This window comes from Manacus candei, unplaced genomic scaffold, assembly GCF_025592945.1.
Source record: "Manacus candei isolate 608988 ecotype Guabito, Panama unplaced genomic scaffold, ASM2559294v1 h1tg000036l, whole genome shotgun sequence".
NCBI lineage: Eukaryota > Metazoa > Chordata > Aves > Passeriformes > Pipridae > Manacus > Manacus candei.
The window spans coordinates 1,012,116-1,030,251 of NW_026138084.1; the positions used below are offsets into that span (position 1 = coordinate 1,012,116).

Sequence of the window (18,136 nt, forward strand, 5' to 3'; positions counted from 1 at the left end):
GCCCGCACCGCCCGCCGCCCCGCGCCCACTGCCGGCGCGCTCCCGAGCACCCCCTATTTATCAGCTCCGGCGCAGTCCAACCGCCGCCGCGCCGCGGGGGGGACGCAAGGGGAGCACGGCCGCTCCTCAGCCAGCCTGCCCCCGGCAAACCTCGCCCTCGGCGCCCGGGGAGCGCGGCCGCTCTGCGCTACCACTGCGCGCCAGCTCGCGTCTCCCGCGTTATCCCGCGTTATCCCGGGATCTTTCCCCCGAGGCGCGCCTTGGCTCGGCCCAGCGCTGCGGCCGCAGTGTTTGTTCATCCCCTATTCACGAACGCCGTTTGCGCTCAGCTCCCCGCGCAAGCGCTGTTGCCCGCCCGTCTTTGCAGCGGCGCTACGCAGAGTGCGTACGGCGCCCGACCCTTACGGAGGCACTACGCAAACGGCGTACGGCACCGGACCCTTACAGAGGCGCTACGCAAACGGCGTACGGCACCGGACCCTTACAGAGGCGCTACGCAAACGGCGTACGGCACCGGACCCTTACAGAGGCGCTACGCAAACTGCGCACGGCACCCGCCCCTTACAGTGGCGCTACGCAAACTGCGCACACCGTGAGGGGCGCTGGGGGGGTTGTGTGTGGGGGTGATGAAATGGCCGCGGGGGAAGCGGGGAGGGAGAAGGGGTGGCCCGGGGCCGTCACCGGGCGCTGTCAAAGCGCTCTGTCTCTCTGCCAGCGCCTGCTGCCGCCCTTCCCCCATAGCTCCAGGCTGGGCCCGGCGGTGCGGGCGGGGAGTGGTGACCTTCCCGCGGGTCCCACAAAATGGTGCCCGCGCCTCAGCGAGGGGCGACAGCGCCTGCCCCCTCAGCGGCCCCACGCCGGGGCAGTCTCTTCTTGAGCCTTCAGGATGTTTTTTAAATTCCCTGTAGCCTTTCCAGCGGAGTCGGCGCTTTTTCATCAGTATAGTGAAAAATTTGAACAGAGACATTAATTCTTGTAGTTAGGGGACTGCCCCAGCTACTCGTGCTGGGCCTTGGTCCCTCTGCTACAAATTTCCCCTGGTTTTCAAATCCGTTGTTTTTTTTTTTTTTTGGCCCTGTATATAACAAATCTGACAGTGACTTTCCCTGTTCACCTCTTCATGGCCAATTTGTTTATAAAAACTGAGCTCAGCATTGCCGAAATGGTTCCAAGTAAAGACTGTGCCTGAACAAGGGCAGCAACTCCCATGTAAGTAACACTTTATTATTATTTGATAGTGAGGGGCAAAGAAGTACAAAATACACAGGGAAGAACAAGGTGAAATGGATTTGTGATCAACATTGCTAACAACAAATTGCCAACATTTGTATTTCATTTCCTTTAAATTCCATTCAGGAGTTATATGATATTTTAAAGTCAGCTGGCCTTATCACCTGTGTGTTTTACAAACTAAATGCCAAAATGGAAGGAGCTGGCACTGGAGCAAGCACCAGTCACAGCTGTTTAAAAACCTGCAGCCTCTGAAATCTGAGGGAATGTGAGAGCAGGGAGAGGCTGCAGTGCTTCCAGAGTATATAAAGATGTTTATAAAGAAATGCCACATGCTGTGGTAGAACCCAAGCCCTCCTCCCTTTGGTCCTGAGTTGTCACAGGATTTTTCCCAGATGCATTAGACAGCAGCATGTGTTGAAATAAACTTCTGCCACTCCAAACTTTCCTCCAGGATACAGATCATCCCGGATCTCTGTGTTTGTACAGGAGACTCTGCCCTGGTAAGCACATGCACTCAGTCTCTCCCTGTCTCCTGTTGGTCAACCCTGCTTACTCTGGCCTGGGTTCTCATTTTCTGCTTCTCTGGTTGTGGTGCAGATTGAGCCCACCTTTTAGCTGTTCTGGAGGGATGTACAAAATTCTGTGCAGAAAACAATCTCATGCTTCTTTAAGCAGGCGAGAATTCCAGCCAATGTGGCTCCCTTCACATCTGGGTTGTCCCTGATCCACAGGCTGAGACACTGCCCTGGACAGACCAACGAGCTCATCCCGTACCCAGTCCTGCAAATCAAAATCCAAAGCCTTTATTGAAACATTTTATTGATACCTACATTTGTATTAGTACCAGAGTTTTTAGAGCAATAGGAAATCATGACATGGAGGCAGCTGAACTGTTTGTGCCGTTATTGACTTGACCTTATTCCCCATGACCTGTTCTGGTTGGGATTTAGTCCTGCAGGCTGGGAGAGTATGTGTCTCCCTCCATCCCTTCCCTGGGCTAACTTCCATTCTTCCCTGTCAAGAGCCTTTTCACAGCTATATTCAAGAGGAAATGCTTTTTAATGTATCACTGAATGTTTTGTTATTTCACAGTGGTTTCCAGCCACAGATAACATTTTTTCAAATCTTTAGGTTTCCTTTGACATGTGGGAACCCACCTACAAGTTTGGGGGATTTTATTTATTTATTTTTTTGGCTGGAGTGCAGCAGCAGAGGAGGGACTTGTATTGTAGTTACAACCTTGAGAATTGGTATCTGTAGATATTTAACAGTATCCCTTCAGTGGAGGGAAGGTCAAGCTCCTGAGAGTTGTTTGGTGGAGTCCCTCGGATGCCCTTGGTATCCAGTTACTGGGAGAAGCCCAGTGTCCTGGTTTGGCTGGGATAGAGCCGGTTGGGGTTATCCACGACACCCGGCACAGCTCCCGCCGGGGCCTCAACCCAAAGGTCAAGTTCGTTTTACTTCTGGGCTCTCACTTTTTCCTTTTTCGTGTCTGTGAGGGGAAATCCTGTGGCGGGGGAATCTTTTCACTCTGTCCCACGCTCAGGCCCGCGGATCTCCAAGAGGAAAGGGGCCGCGGCCCACGATATACCGTTTATCATTTTAAAAAGCCATTTTAGTTTGTGGAGACCCGCCCCCCGTCGCGGTCCGGGCGGGACTGACCCGCCCCCCCCCGCGGCCCCTCCGGCCCCTCCCTCAGGCCCCGCCCCCCGCCACTCCCGACCAATGAGGAGCTGCGGGGCGGGCACGCGGGAAGGGTTTCCCGGGCTGCCTCGCGCCGCCGTGACGTGGCGCTCCCGGCAGAGCCCGCGCCCAATGGGCGGTCGCCTTAAAAAGCCAGGTGGGTGCGGGCGGAGAGAGCGGCGAGCGGATTGGGCGGTGCGGTGGCGGCGGTTCCGGCCATGCGGCGCCGGGCGCGGTCCTATCATGGCGGGACGGAGGTGAGCGGGGCCGGGGCTCCCCGCCGGCCCCGGGGGTGCAGGGCCGGCCCCGTAGGCGGGACGGGCTGTGCGGGGCGGGCGGCACCTGTAGGGTGTCCCATAAACCCGGCCCAGCAGGTGCCGGGGCTGTCACCGGCCGGAGCGCAGTAACGGGGTCCGGCCGGGCCGGCAGCTCCTCTGCGGGGGTTTGATGTTATCAGCGCCTTTTCGGGCGTTACAGCCCGTGTGTCTTGTGTGTACAACGTCATGTTTATGTGTGTTTTACTCCCTGGGTACTGTACAGATTCTTGGCTTTTTTTTCTGGAATTTAGGCTTTACTTAAACCAGGTGTTTACTAAAGGTCTTATTGCAGAGCCTTAATACTTATCAAGTCTTAATTTTGTTAATTATTTTTACAAAGAACTCCATGTGCCTTTCAATGTGTAAGATGTCTTCAGCTCACCCTTCAGCATCCTTTTACTGGAGAGGGCTTTTGAGGAAATCGCTGCAGCTGTGATGTGTTTGGTATCTCCAGCACATGTTGGCTTCCCCACCCCTGGGAGCCTTCTGGAAACTGAAGAAAGCTTTTTTTTTTTTTCTTTCCATGCTTAGGAAGCAGCTGTCAGGTAATAGCAGAATTTAGTTGTCACATAACAGCTGCTTTGCTAACTCAGCTGACACTGCTTTCTGAATTTTTTTTAATCAAACTATGTAGTTCAAAGTTATTTCAAAATAACCTAGATTTCTCTTTTATTTTTCATAAGGACAAATGTTTCATTTTTAACCAAGGTATTATGATGATGACAAAAATTTCTTAAGACCTCATGAGGTACAGGGTAAAACTGACTTATCTGTATCTATCCAGCTGTATGATAAGTCCAACAAATTTTTGAAATATTGGTTCATTTCATCCATAATGGTGTTTTCATGGATTTATTTTTTTATTTTAAAGAAATTAGTATTTAAAAAAGCACATTCTAACTCGCTCTTATGATTTTAATGCTTGTTAATTTTTTCTCCTAGATAAGGAGCCCAGCATAAGTCTGAGACTGCTGTAGTACCATCTCCAGAATCTGACACCTTTCCTAGTGAATGTTGTTATCTTCTAGAAAAGTGAGTGTGTTTAAACAAAAAGCCTCTTTGGTGATGTATTATCTTAAAGTTTAACACTTTTCGTCAGAAGAAGATGAATAGGGAAACCTCCCTTGTATTTATTAACGTCTCTGTAAATTTAGAGTGTTGTCCAAAGGTGGTGTTTTATTAGATGCGTTTGTGTAATAATCTCTGTAACATCATTTGTGGTGTTTTTGCTCAGTCTGTGTTCAGAGTTATCAGTTATCCTTGATTTAAAATAGGTAGGTTGCTTATAGTAATGAGCATTTTTTGCTGTAGGTACACAGAGATATTTATACCTCTGTCTATAAACTGATTATTAAATCTTGGCTTTTTTGCCCAGCTGAGCTTGAGCCACAGATAGATTTTCAATGTGGTTTTTTGTCTTTGAAGTCAGTCTGTTTAAAATTCTGCTTTGTAGCTTGGAAAAAAACACCTCCCTGTAGTGACGTTTACATATGAATTCTCATCAGTCACTTTTTCCCCCCCATGATTCTGATGCAATAAGCTTTTAGCATTGCTGAGAGAGTGTGTGAGTGTGTGCCCTGTGGTTCCTGGGCACTGCTGTGCCCATGCAGTGCCCCAGGGTTTAGCAAAGGGCCAACAGTGACACTGTGATTTTTGCGTGGAATCTGTGACCTGTGAGCAGCTTCCACAGCCCGGTCACAGTCACACCCCAAACCTCCACCCTCATTTGTTAGAGATTACCTGCATCTGGCAGCTGGGCCAGTCTCCCAAACCTCTGCAGTTATCACTAAATTGGGAAGGCTGAGCTTGATCTGAGTCAAACCTGCAGATCCTCCCTCCTCAGCTCAGCGGCCTTGGAGGGGAGAAGCTTTAAGGCTGCATTCTTTTATCATCTCCATTGTCTCTGTGATCAAATTACTGAGAAATGACATGGCCTAATTAGTGTTCCAAGGAAGGATGATGAAAACTCTCCTACACAGTGTAACTCACTGTGCTAAGGCCAGTTATTACCTTTTTAAGAGGTTCTTATCCTTTTAAGAACATGTCCACATGTTCCTTGGCAGCCCATGGCTTCTCCTCCAGCTCCTGTGTCACCTGTGCACCAGGTTGGGGGATTCTCAATAATAATAATATGATAATGATAAATCAGGTTTCTTAGTGGATCTGTCATTAATCCAAAAAGGTTGGGTGATGGAGTTGGTCTGGAGGTTTCATTTTGGGGCACATTTTTTTCACCTGGGCTCAATGCACTGAGCTGGCAATTTCTGTGGTGGTCTGGGTTTCATGTAAGTAAATCTTTGGGAATTTAGGCAGCCTGTCAGCTGTAACTGGAAGTATCATCTTCACGCATTTACATTTGCTGCTGCTCATGGTTAGTGTTTACAAATCTGAGTAAATCAGAAGACTCAGTCCTTGTGCCATCGTGTGTAATTCTGCAGTGCTGAGTGGAGCTTGAGTGCTCAGTTCCTTCTGGTATGAGTGCTCAGGAGCCACAGCACTGAAGTCAGAGGTGGGAGAACCTGTTTATTCTCTGCAGTCATCTGTTACAATCTCCATAACCAGTTTTCTCCTCTTAGGGAACTCCTCTCTTAACTGTCCTTATTCCCCACAGCTTTTGCTTCGTGCTTGCTGTGCATTTTCTTGAAATCTGAGCCCTTTGAATGCTGCAGCAGGTCTGGAACACCAGACAGCTCTGTTGTGTGTTCCTTATCATGTTGAGAATTCTCCTCCCTGTGCTGCTTGTACGTTATTTTGCTTGTAGTGATTTTTTCATTGATGTGGCATTCTCCAGAATTTGAGAATGGCTTTGGGCTCTGGTGGCCAAAACCCACTAAATAAAAAAAGACTTTCAGGAAATGGCCAGCAAGAGGTAGTCCACTGTGGCTTAGGTCTGATATACTTACAAAGCTAAAGGGAAAAAAGAAGGGGCTAGAAAGAGATTGTGGTTTTGCTGTTATCTGTAAGTTAGAGCTTCTCAAGATTCACAGCTGAGGTCTTGGAGGTTTTTCCTCATCTGTTTGAATTCTTTCCACATGTTCATCTTTCTCAACTGTGCTATTTGCAGTCTGGCTGCTTTTAGGGGCATCTGAGAATGGTGGCCTTGGCCTGATGGAAAAGTGCTGCTTTAAACACTGAAATGGTGGGAGTAGATGTACAATGGAAAGGAGCCTCTTAAGTAGTCTTAATTCCTACACTTAAACTAAGGCTGCTGCTGGAGGGTCAGTTTGAACTTGGAAACTTTTCTGAAAGAAAAAAAACACAAACTTGTAACCAAAAAATAATTTGCCCTTTGACTGTTTTCTGTAGGAAACAGAAATAAAAGCATAATAAAAAGTGAACAACCATAGTTGAATGAATGGAGAATCCTTTTCCTGTTCCAAAACTTTGGTCAAAATTAGGCTTTTTTTAGATTAAAGTGGTTGCTTCCATGTCTACACTGCATGAAGCTCTTCAGAAAACTAAACTGTGGTTTGGTAGTATGGATTTGTAAGACATTAAGTTGTATTTGTGAAGTTACTTTTTCTCCCTCCTGTTCAATATGTGTTTTCTTTTCTCTCCTTGGACGTTGCTGGGAAAGGATGGTTCAACAAGTTCCAGAAAACATAAGTTTTCCAAATGAGGAAGAGAAGATACTGAAGCTCTGGAGAAATCTGAATTGTTTCCAAGAATGCCTGAAGCAATCAAAGAACAGACCTAGGTAAGGATCTATTCAAAGCTGTAGCAGCTGTGTGTGACAGTGCAGGGTTGGCTTGCCTGTAATTCTTTCCTTTGCCTTGGCTCTGTGAGCAGCAGCTGCTCCCTTTGCCCCTGGCTCGTGCTACTGTCCTGCCATTGCCCCTTAGATTTCACTTTGTGAAGCATCAGAAATGTTCAAACAGTGGTAATAAACCTGTAACTTCCTGCTTGGTGGGTTTATAACAGAAATGTGCAGGTGAGCAAGGCCAGCCCTTTGCCAGGTGTGCCAGCTGTGGGGCTGTAGGAATCTTGGTAGAACTGGCAGTCAGGAGGAGCTGAACTGGAATGTTACCTCTAGTCCCCCTACCAGTGTGACACCTGATAATGGAAGAGGAAGAAACTGGTGTTGTCCTAGTGAGACATAAGAATCAAAAGCTCCATTTAGACTTCCCCTGTTTGAAGGCAGTGTTTGCTTCAGTAAAGACTGTTCTGTGCTGCAGGTTTAACTTCTACGACGGCCCCCCCTTTGCTACTGGGCTCCCCCACTATGGCCATATCCTGGCAGGAACCATCAAAGACATCGTCACCAGATTTGCTCATCAGAGTGGCTTTCACGTGGACAGAAGGTTTGGCTGGGATTGCCATGGCTTACCTGTGGTATGTGTCACAAATTTGCCCACAGGTGTGTCTGGTGGTTGCTCTTTCCATGTTGTTTCCTGCTCATCAGTCACCTTTCTGTGGCCACTGCGTTGCCACAGTTTTTGTGTGGTGATTTCAGGAGCTTCCCCCTGGTCACCTGCACTTGGTTCATTGCTATAACCATGTATTTATTTGGCACATTTTTCAGAAATTGGGGTTTTTTTGTTCATTTTTCTAAAGATAGCATAGAAACAGTTACACCAGGGCAAGCCTTTGAAATCCCTGCCTAGTTCAGGTGCAGTACTCACGAAAGCATCTCAGAAGGGTGAAGCAGGCCCTTTAGCCTCAGCAGAATGCACAGAACACAAATTATCCAGAGAAATCCTGAAAGCTTTTGCTAACAGGGTGCTCTGTTTTGGTTGTTTCAATGCTCCCAGGAGTATGAGATTGACAAGACCTTGGGCATCAAAGGGCCGGAGGATGTGGCGAAGATGGGGATTGAATCCTACAACAACCAGTGCAGAGGGATTGTGATGAGATATGCCAAGGAATGGGAGGTGAGTGAAGGCACAGCCCCTGTTCTGCTGGATGTTTCTAAATGGATGTGTGCAGTTTTTCAGGAAGGGTGAACTTCATCCTTCTGTTTGATTCTGAGCATGAATCTCATATCTTTGAGCTTCTGTGTGTTCCTCACTCGTGATCCTGAAAGGGGAACACAAAGAGTGCCATTGTGGCTCAGAACAGAGACTGCTCTGGTGTCAGAGGAAGGTGATTTGCAGGTTACCTGGAGCTCAAAGGGTCTAATGAGGTACATTGAACAAATAATAGATACCTTGAGCGTTGTCTCTTTCTTTGTGCCTTCCCTTCTGTAGAAAATTGAAAGATCTGGCCTTGGTTTTCAAGTGGAACAATAAAGGAAAAGCACATTAACCTCCCTGCTTTTCTGCTCTCCCTTTCCCCAGTCATTTCATTGGCAGAGTGTAGGGAGTAGCTGGTGTTTTTGGAAGAACAGAAGTTCTGGCATCTGATTTTCTGTCACAATAGGTGTGAGTAAACCCTCAGTCTTCCCAGAGAATATTTTGCATCCCATGAATTTAGGGAGAACATTGTTCTATGCAGACTCTTGTGGTTGGAGAGCTGTTTGAAGTAGATGGGTCAGATATTTTTTAAAGAAATGCGCAGTTGTGTTTTTCTAATTTAGAATAATATTCATCCTGTGCATAGAACCTGATGCTCCTTACTTTTGTCCTTAGCAGTGTGCCCAGAATAAAGGACATTTAGCCCAGAACTCTGTATTTGCTGTCAGTGGGATGTGTGTGTGAAGTGTGATGACTCTTTTTTCCACGATTTTCTGGAGCTGAGGAGTGCCCAGGTGCTTTCCTGGCTGTGCCTCTGTTTCACAGTGCCAGCCTGCAGTAACAAGTGCCAAAGGAAGGATGGAAGAACAGGCCATATTTTTTCAGCCTTTGTGCCACAAGGCCTTCTTAAGCCAAAGAATTTTTATTTTTTTTCCTCCTAATTTATAATCCTTGACATTTTTTTATTCCTCTAGGACTTTTATCTATTTACATTTTGAGTCTAGATATGCTGATGGCCTCTGAAGAGTCTGTATTCTTATATGCAATTTGAAGAACTGTAGTTCTTTAATATGCTTCCCAATAAATGTTTATCTTCACCAGCAGTTTTTTCCTTTTTCTAGGCAGAACAGCCCTAATTATTTAGTTTTTCTTCCTGCAGGAGCTGTTCTACCTCATCACACTCCTGTATGTTTTCCAGTCCTGACGTACTTCTCTTCATCAAAATAGCAATTCCTTCTTTGAGTACCACTTGCCTCTTGCCCCTGGGGAGCATTTTGAGGTTATAGCCAGTATCTGGAGACACTAGAGCTGTATTTGGTAGAAGAGCTGTGGCCTGAGTCTTGGCAAGTGGCTGGATGAAAAGCACAGGGATTGTACATTGGAAAAAAAAAATAAATCTTTAATCTACTCTCTGAAATTTTGTATTTTAAAACCATTGTTAATGATTCTTTGTTGCTTCTGGATTTATATATATTGTTACTTTTATAAGTAACAAGATTCCTTCTGGTTCTTTGTCGTGGTTTAACCCCAGCTGGCAACCAAGTAGCACACAGTCACTCACTCCCCCCTGGCTCAGAGGGGAAGAGAATTGGAAAAACAAGGAAAACTCTTGGGTGGAGATAAGAACAGCTTAATTGAGACAAAATAAAATATTATAACAATGCTGCTGATAATAATAATTGTAATGAAAAGGAGAGGGAGGAATAAAACCCAAAAAAACCAGGTGATGCCAGTACAGTTGCTGACCCACTGCCAGCCTGTCTCTGCCCAGTGGTTGGGGGTTCCTGGCCAAGTCCCCCCAGTTTCTGTCCTGGGCATGACATTTTGGGCTATGGAGTCTCCCTTTGGCCAGTTTGGATCAGCTGTCCTGGCTGTGCTCCCCCCCAGCTCCCTGTGCAGTTCCTCCCTGGCACAATGGGGCACTGAGAATTCCTTGCTTGGAGTAAGCACTACTCAGCAACTAAACCAGTGGTGTGGTACCAACATTATTCCCACACTGTATCAGCTGTGAGGAGGAAAATTAACTCTATCCCAGCCAAACCCAGAACATTTTGTGTTTTGTTTTCCACAGTTGTTCCTTTGGACTTGCTGTGTCTTCAGAAGGTGGTGGTTTTGCAGTGCTGATCAGTCTTTTGCATGATGAATGGATTTTGTATCTTGTTTTGTTCATAAATTCATAAATTTCCATGTACAGGTGTATATTTCCACACACAGATGTATAGTTTAGATTATTAATAAAAAAAATGAAATTCGTTTAAAAATCTTTTGACTTGTGATGAATTCAAATGTATTGGAATAGTGCTAGGAGAGGAATTGCCAACATTCCTGTTACATACAGTGTTTATTTTCTGTCTGGAGTGACTAGCAAATGCTTGAGCCTTATGGAAAACATATAAAAGGTTCCTTGGCTGTGTAAGGTCTTTCAGTGCTGAGACCAAACAGAATGCTCCAGCTTTGTGGACCCTTGTGGGAATCAGTCCTAGGCTTTGGGTCTTTTTAGTGGAATGTCAGAGTGGCTTAAAGGTCAGGATCCAAACTGATACATTTCAGGAGCTCAGGTGTTAATGTGAAAATGCAGAAGTGAGAGAATGACTCTGCCTTGTGCTCGCTTTGCTGGGGTGATGGTCAGTGGGCTGTGCCTGAGGGGGTCAGGACAGGTGTCTCTGGGTTGGCTGATGGCAGAGCAGGGCTTGGGAGAGCTGGGAAATCAGCAGTGTCCCACATTCCAAGTGAATCCCTGAGCTGGCTTGTTACAGCCCACCCTCTGTGGACGTGACCCCAGCCTGTGCTGAGACAGGGCCCAGCACCTGCCAGCCCTGTGGCCCTTGGCAGCCCTCCCTGGCTCTGGGCAGTCCAGGGGGGCAGCTGGCCCTGGAACAGTTTCATAACTTGTCACGTATCGATTTCTTTCAGCATTTCTTTGTCTTCAAGTTACATCAGCTTTTCGTGTAACTGAAAGCTGATAGACTACGTGTTCTGGGTTTTGACTGTCTCTGCAACAAGGAGTTTTAAAAATAGAAGTGAGACCACTGTAATGAAGAGTGGTTTTCAGGCATTTGAACCTTGGCTGAACCTTGAGTGATCCACCATTTCTGTCTGATGAATGATCCTCATGATCTACCATTTCTGCTGTGTTGAACACATTTGCCTGTTGTGTGACCTTGGTTCTAAACAATTATGGTTTCATTTGTTCCTTATTTTTGCTTGTTTAAATACACTGTTTGGAACTATTATCAGGCTGAAATATTTCTTAGATGTGTTTGGTTAATATGGGACAAACACTGCACTTGAAAATCCATCTGTTTTACAGAATAAATGTTGGTAATGTGCCATGATCTTGGATGTTGAGGTGCCTTTCAATCTCTGTGTTTGTGTCTTGACAGTTCAGTGTTACCAGATTAGGACGCTGGATTGATTTTGAAAATGATTATAAAACTCTGTATCCCGAGTTCATGGAGTCTGTGTGGTAAGTTACATGCATTGTCTGCTTTGAAATGTTAAGAAGACTTCAATTATTGCAAACATGTGTTGGTCCATTTATCATTAGAACTGTTCTGAAGTGTGCCAAATGCAGATAAACATCAGGCAATCTGAAATATACTGATGTCAAAGTGAGGGAATTTACTGGCCTACTTTTTTCTTCTTCAGGATAGCAGGGTTTTTCAAATTAAAGTACACCAATACTGATTTCAGTGAGCCCTGAAATCTTCCTGCTCCCTGTCGACTTCAAAGCAATTCTGAAGATCTATTAATAATGTTCCTTACTTGGTTTAGGAAATTACATTATATCTCTACATTCTTGATGTTCTTCACACTGTCAGCTGCAAATGGGCAAACTGTCCAGGCTCAGTTTAGCTCCAAACCTCATCTTCAAGCCTGAGTGCAGAGGCTGTGAATCTGCTGTTACCTTTTCCTTGGCAGCACAGTTTGGCAACTGTCTCTTGGACTCCTGGTGCAGAGCTCAGTAAAGTTTGGGTATTTTGGCAATGTATTCAGGGTGCCTGTTGGAATTTCAAAAGACAAGGACAATATTACAGGTTGAGGAGAATCAGGTTGGCCCAACATAGTGAAGAAATGACAAGTTTGAGTCCTTTGGGTGATGGAACTACAAGGTGAATTGCAGAGTATGTGCTGACAAAAAGCTATTGAAAATCAAATTATATGCATATTAAAGTATTTCTATGCGTATTCTTTAGTATTAGTTTGACTAATAACCTTTAATTGTGTAGTTAGTTACATGTAGTTAGATGAAGGATTGACAGACCTTCTGGATGTCCCTGAAGCCATTGGAAAGGGCAGAAGTGCCAGGGAATTTTCAGTGAACATTGAAAGGATGGTGGAAGGCAGCAGATGTTTGACTAACTTAGCTGAAGAAACCCTGCATAATTACAAAGCAAAAACTGACAAGAAACCCTTATTTTGTAAGTTATATAAATACTTGGTGGTACCTCAAATCCTGTTTAACAAGCACCTTAAAGAAACAAACCTGACTTCTGCAAGCTGCAGGGCCTCTCTCACCAGCCCAAGCCTTTTCTTTTTCTTTTTCTTTTTTTTTTCTTTTCCACTTTTGAAAGACAATTTCTAGTCTTTCACTTGTGTTACAGAGGCTACCTCTTCTAATGATTGCTTTGATACAGACTTTAGGGTATAAACTTTGCATCTGAAGCCTCAAAGGTATGAGATTTCAGGAAGTATGTAGGCAGACAACCTCTTAATTTTGTAGGGTTTTTTTTCTCCCTGTTGCTGTTAAGTTTCCACGTAATCATGTAATGAAATAAATTTTTGAGAGTCTTTTTTTTGTAAAGATTTGGGTTTTTGGAAAGTCTCTAAGACGTGGAGGGACATGTGATGCCACTGCCAGTTTGGTCTTGAGCAGAAGAGGAGGTGAAACCACTGATGTTTGCACAGTGGATGGAGGAGGGGAATGGGAAAGAAATGTGGGATGCCTGTTGCAGGAGTAAGGGGGATAATGCTTAAAGAAAGCCCTGTAAATGTAACTGCAGCAGTGCTTTTGGCAGGGTAATGCACAATTCCTGAAAAATAGAAGAAAATAAATCAGATGGTTTCCTAGACAATCATCAGACTGAGAATGTGTTACTGAAGTTACTTTGTATATCCATTAGGAGTGTTCCTTTGAGCTTCTAGCATGCTTCTCTTTTAATTGATTCTTTTTCATCTTTTATAATGGGTTTGGAAGAATTTTGGTGCTATGTCATATGATGGCTGAGTAGACTGAATTTTCAGCCTGCTAAATTTTGACTTACAACAAAACATCCATCCATAAAATTGGCAGAATATTTCAGCATTAAAGGTTGGTGTCATTAGCAGGTGATGCTGCAGTGGTTTCTCATGTAAAGATGTAGTCAACTGTTCGCATACTCAATAAGTTAAAAAGAACTTTTAAGTTCTAATTCTGTAGAATTTGTGTCTCTGACCCTTCATCCTGCTCAGATCTCAATGAAAATGTGTCCTTTACTGAAACACTGCAGTGAGAATGATGTTCTTGAGCTGGGCTGGAACAAACATACAATATATTCTTAATTATTTGTTTTGTACAGCTCATGAGACACATACAGTGAATTTGAGCAGTTTAGTGTGAGCTTAAACTTCTTACTGATCTGATCTGCAGTTGGTCAGAAAGAAACACACGGGCTTTGGGAAGAAGAACAACTAATAAATTATTGTCTTCTGTAAATTATTGTCTTCACTGCTGGCTTGTTCCACAGTTCTCAGCCTGCTGCGAGTTTGCCCCTCGGGAGCAGTTTTCCCAGGGTGCTGGGGAACAGCCCGTGGAATGCTGAGGAGATGAGGGGATGGCTGTGCTGTGAGAGCTGAGAGTGAGCCTGGGGGTGATGCCCAGGGCTTTGACTTTGCTCCCCTGCACAGCTGAAGGGTTGGTCGAGCAGATTCCTGTCACCATCTAGTGCCCGAATTAGCAATTGCGGGCTGAGCTTGATTCTGTTTTAAAGACAGTTGTCAGCTCCACTGAGTGACAGAGCCCTGGGAGGAGGTACCAGGGAGTGGGAGGGGAGAGCTGGACCTCTGGAATCACACCCTGCCTTCCCTGAGCCAGGCCCAACAGGGCACATGATGGGGAGGATTCCCTCTCCTCTCTCCATCTTACTGAACACATTGAGTAAAGGGATATGGAACAATGACAAGTTCCTGCCTGGAACAGCAGATGTGCCTGTTCTTTGGCTGCCTCACCCTCCCCAAGTGCCTTTTGCAGTAGGTGTGAGACTCTGCAGTGCAGCTGAACAATGAGGATGATGATTCAGGGAGCAGTGAGGTGTCACTGGGGCTAAGGCAGTCTCTTCTCCCAGGGAACAAGCAATAGGACAAGAGGAAATGGCCTCAAGTTGCACCAGGGGAGGTTTAGATAATTTATTTTTATTTTTTTTTGTAATATTCTATCACTGTAGGGGTTGTTGAGCACTGGAAGAAGCTCCAAGAGAAGTGGCTGAGCCACCCTCCCTGGAGGGATTTCAGATGTGTTGATGTGGCACTTGGGGACATGTGTTAGTGGTGACCTGGGCAGTTAAGGGTGGACTCTGATCTTAAGGATCTTTTCCAACATAAACCATTCAGTGATTCTATGACTTGCATGGTGTGAAAGCTCAGTAGAAACACTTCTTAAGTACTTCTGTACCTGAAGAAGATACACTTGAGTCCTTTTGTGTGGTAAGAACTTTGTATCATGGCTGTGCACTGAAAACTCTGTGCTTTTACTGTGGAAACACAGCCAGTGTGGAGCATCCTTTGGTGATGGGGCTTTTTGTTTGTTCCCTCCACTGAACTCATTTCATTGTTCCAGCTTTAGTTTCCCTTTTAGGGAGGTTAATAAGAGGGCACTTCCTCACCCTTTGGACTCGTAGTGCTGTCCTTGATTTTTTATTTTTTTTTTTTTTGTAGCAACAGGCTCATGGTGCCACTTCTAAGGCACCTGAAGAGGTTGTAGGTAGCTCCTGAAACAGGAACATTTGCCTTGGGTTGCCTGACTCCCTTTGTGTAGCTTTGGTTTTGTTCATGCTCCGTGTTCTCCAGATAAGCTCTGTCAGTAAATTCAGTGCCTTAGCCCTTCTCAGTGAGAGGATGAATGGGGACACCCCACTGAGAGGACTGGGCTGGTGTAAAGGTCAAAGATTTTTTTCTTTTCTACGTAAGCAGTAAAACAGTTGTTTTTCCTGCATGTGGAGTTTATTCAGCACTGAACCAGAATGATTGCAGAACAAAAGCTCTCTGGGTCCTAATAGAAATCACCAAGGCATTTTGTGTATTCCATGACTCTATTCCCTAGAGTCTATAATTCATTCTCTAGAGAGATACTGGTCATAAAAAATCTGTTTTGTCCATTTTTCTACTAGCTACCTGCATTTTTTTCCCCTTTCTTGTATTTTCTTGGTGCATTGAGTGCTGTAGTCCCCTTGTTGTCTTCTCACTGTCCCAGTCCCTGTTGTTTTATCTCCTTACCTCTCTTTTGAAGGAGGAATACACTGAACTCCTGTGGATGATCTTTGGGATAAGTCTAGCAACAGTTTTATATATTCAAATTTTCTCTATGCAGGTATTTTGCACTTTTGGCTTGATTCATAATCTTTCAGCTCACTGATCCAAAGATTACAGCTTGGAGTTTAGACCTGGAGCAGGATGATCTCATGTCCAGTGTTTTTTGAGTACTTTTTTGGTTTGTGGTTTGTTGTTTTTTTTTTTTTTTCCCCAAGCATCTGTTTTTGATGGTTGCTTCCTTTTTGATTTCATCTTGTCTTTAAAGTATTTTTCACTAGTCCCAGAAAAACCTTCTTCCTCCAAAACTCTGCTGCTTTTGGTGCTGTTGGGATGGAGCCAGCTTGCTGAACTGTGTAGGTGACAGGGCTTCTTCCATAGGGAGGTGCTTGTGGATGGCTTTATTTGGGAAGTCTAGAGAGGCTGTAAAATTGTCCTTTTATCTTGCTATTGAACTGATGTGAGGTGGCACAGCAATAATTTTGTTCATTTTTCTGTAGGATATGTTGAAATCACACACCTCTACATCCAGCTGTCATCATGCTCTGCCCACCTTACTTTCAGTCTTTGTCAGTAACTGAGTTTACAGCTCCTGGGTGTTTTTCTTTAAAAAGGAAAAAAAGGGAGAAAAGCACTTTATGTTTTTGAAAATAATTGGTCGGTGTTAGTAAGGAGTACTTCAATTTTCTGAAAAGCTGAGAGTTCTCAAGCCTTTAGAAAACCCTTAGATACTGATCACTGCAAACAGAGCCAGCTGATCCCTTGGAGTCACCTGATCCCCCAGAGGAATGGCATTAATCACTTGTGAGGCTCTAAGATCACATCTTTCTCTTTGATGTGAACACAAGTGTTTGAGAAGTGCAGCTTGCTTTGGCATCTGCTGGAGGAAACAGAGAGATATTGGATTTTGTGTGGGTTGCCAGGGCTGTTTTGAGTGTTGCACTGACTGATTCAGTATCTTTTGGAAGCAGAATCTCCCTCTGTAGGAGTTTTATTATGTCCATGTGGTGTTTGCCTGGTGTGTGTGTGACTTGGATGAACAAATATTGTAGCAGGGTTCAAGTTTCTTGGATGTTATTCCTGTGGAGAGAGGAACTCAGTCTTGGAACCAGTTGCATCATCCCCTCCTGGCACTTCAGTAACAACAAACTGTTTCCAATTTGTGTCATTCCTTTTGGAAGTTAAACGTTCCTTGCATCTTTGGGCACCAGATTCTCTATCAAGAGGCTGAAATGTGCATCTTGAGTTCACCTTTCCCCAAAGTGCATTTTTCAGTAAAGAAGTGTGTCAGTGCTGCTCCCACAGCCAAGAGGATGCAATTAAATTTATTTACATTTGAGAAATTCAGCAGAATTAGAGGAGTAGGGTTTGATTTCTCACTTTTGTGAGTAAACATTTTCTCTCTCACTAGAAAGGAGCTCTGTGGTTTCCTTAAGTTACTGTTTTTTTAGAAAGCACTGCAGTTTCAATTTTGAATTGCAAACCTGGTGCCCCTTTCTTGCAAAGTGCCAACATTTTGCAAACATAAGGGTTAAAACATGTTTTGATAGGTTATTATCTAAAATATCATGTTGAATTTTGAAGCAAAATGTGACTCTTATTATTAGAATCAGGTTCCTCTCTAGCAGGTGCTGTTTTAGGTGGGCAGTGCTGCAGGGAGCCCTTTGGGAATCATCTCCTGTGCAGGTCTGATGGTCACACACCAAGAGCTTCTCAGAAGTTCTTTTGTTAAGGAAAGCAATTAGATGTTTTTTGAGATAACAGAACAGCTTTTTTTGTAATGCTAATGAAGACCATGGCGTCGAGCAGCAGTTTGGCCTCAATCATAATTCTTTTATTCCATTGGAATGGCTTTCTGAGGGGAGAGGTTATAAGAGACTACAAATGAGTGTTAGTTGTGACCTGTGAGGAGCTCTGGAGAGGTTTGGAAGCCCATCCCTGCTCTGCAGTGCACAGCTGGAGCCCTGGGTTTGCAATGGGATGGGATTGCCACAGGAGGGAGATGCTGGCCTGGATTGGGAGCTTGGCAGCTCCATGAAGTGCTCACCTTTCCTGAACACCTCCCTGAGATTAGTTATATTTACAGCTGAATTAAGTATTCAGTGTTGCTCTGAGTAGTTTTCTTCGATGCTGTTAGTAGGCAGTGCTCTATAGAAAGTATAGTGGAGCTTTTTTTCTATAGGTATTTTAGTCACTGTTTTTGAAAGGCAAGTAGAACACCTTCAGTAGGAATGCTGTCACTTGTCACAGTGTGCATTAATTATGCTCTGAGGTGGTAAGCATACATTTTAACTTATTTCTTTAACTCCCACAAAGACTTCTGCAGTTAGCCAGCTCAAATATATATGCTCAAAGCTGATGAAACTGTGTTGAGATGATCTGTATGATTTATATTTATGAAAGGTCAAGGTGATACACTTAAAATCTCAGTTATAAAATAGATGCCCTCACTGCTGTGTTCCAGAGTTGGGTGGGGGTCAGGCAGCCATAACTTGCCTGTGGGTGATG

The 18,136-nt window shown here is 44.7% G+C and overlaps 1 protein-coding gene and 1 non-coding gene across 3 annotated transcripts in view; both read left to right on the forward strand.

Moving 5' to 3' along the window:
- The first annotated feature begins 730 nt into the window (after positions 1-730).
- The window catches only part of IARS1 (isoleucyl-tRNA synthetase 1), a 96,469-nt gene continuing 79,063 nt past the window's right edge, over positions 731-18,136 (forward strand). The window contains exons 1-6 of one of the 2 annotated variants that reach the window (XM_051793224.1): positions 731-1,209; positions 4,176-4,265; positions 6,811-6,930; positions 7,409-7,565; positions 7,985-8,104; positions 11,509-11,591. In XM_051793224.1, the coding sequence (XP_051649184.1) occupies positions 6,812-6,930; positions 7,409-7,565; positions 7,985-8,104; positions 11,509-11,591 (479 nt within the window). In that variant the 5' untranslated portion in view covers positions 731-1,209; positions 4,176-4,265; position 6,811. Of the gene's footprint in view, positions 1,210-3,068; positions 3,174-4,175; positions 4,266-6,810; positions 6,931-7,408; positions 7,566-7,984; positions 8,105-11,508; positions 11,592-18,136 lie in introns of those variants that run through there. The other variant, XM_051793222.1, reaches the window with a different exon arrangement.
- LOC127473607 (small nucleolar RNA SNORA84) lies at positions 4,808-4,942 on the forward strand. Its single transcript, XR_007905519.1, has one exon. It is a non-coding gene; the product is annotated as a small nucleolar RNA SNORA84 (small nucleolar RNA).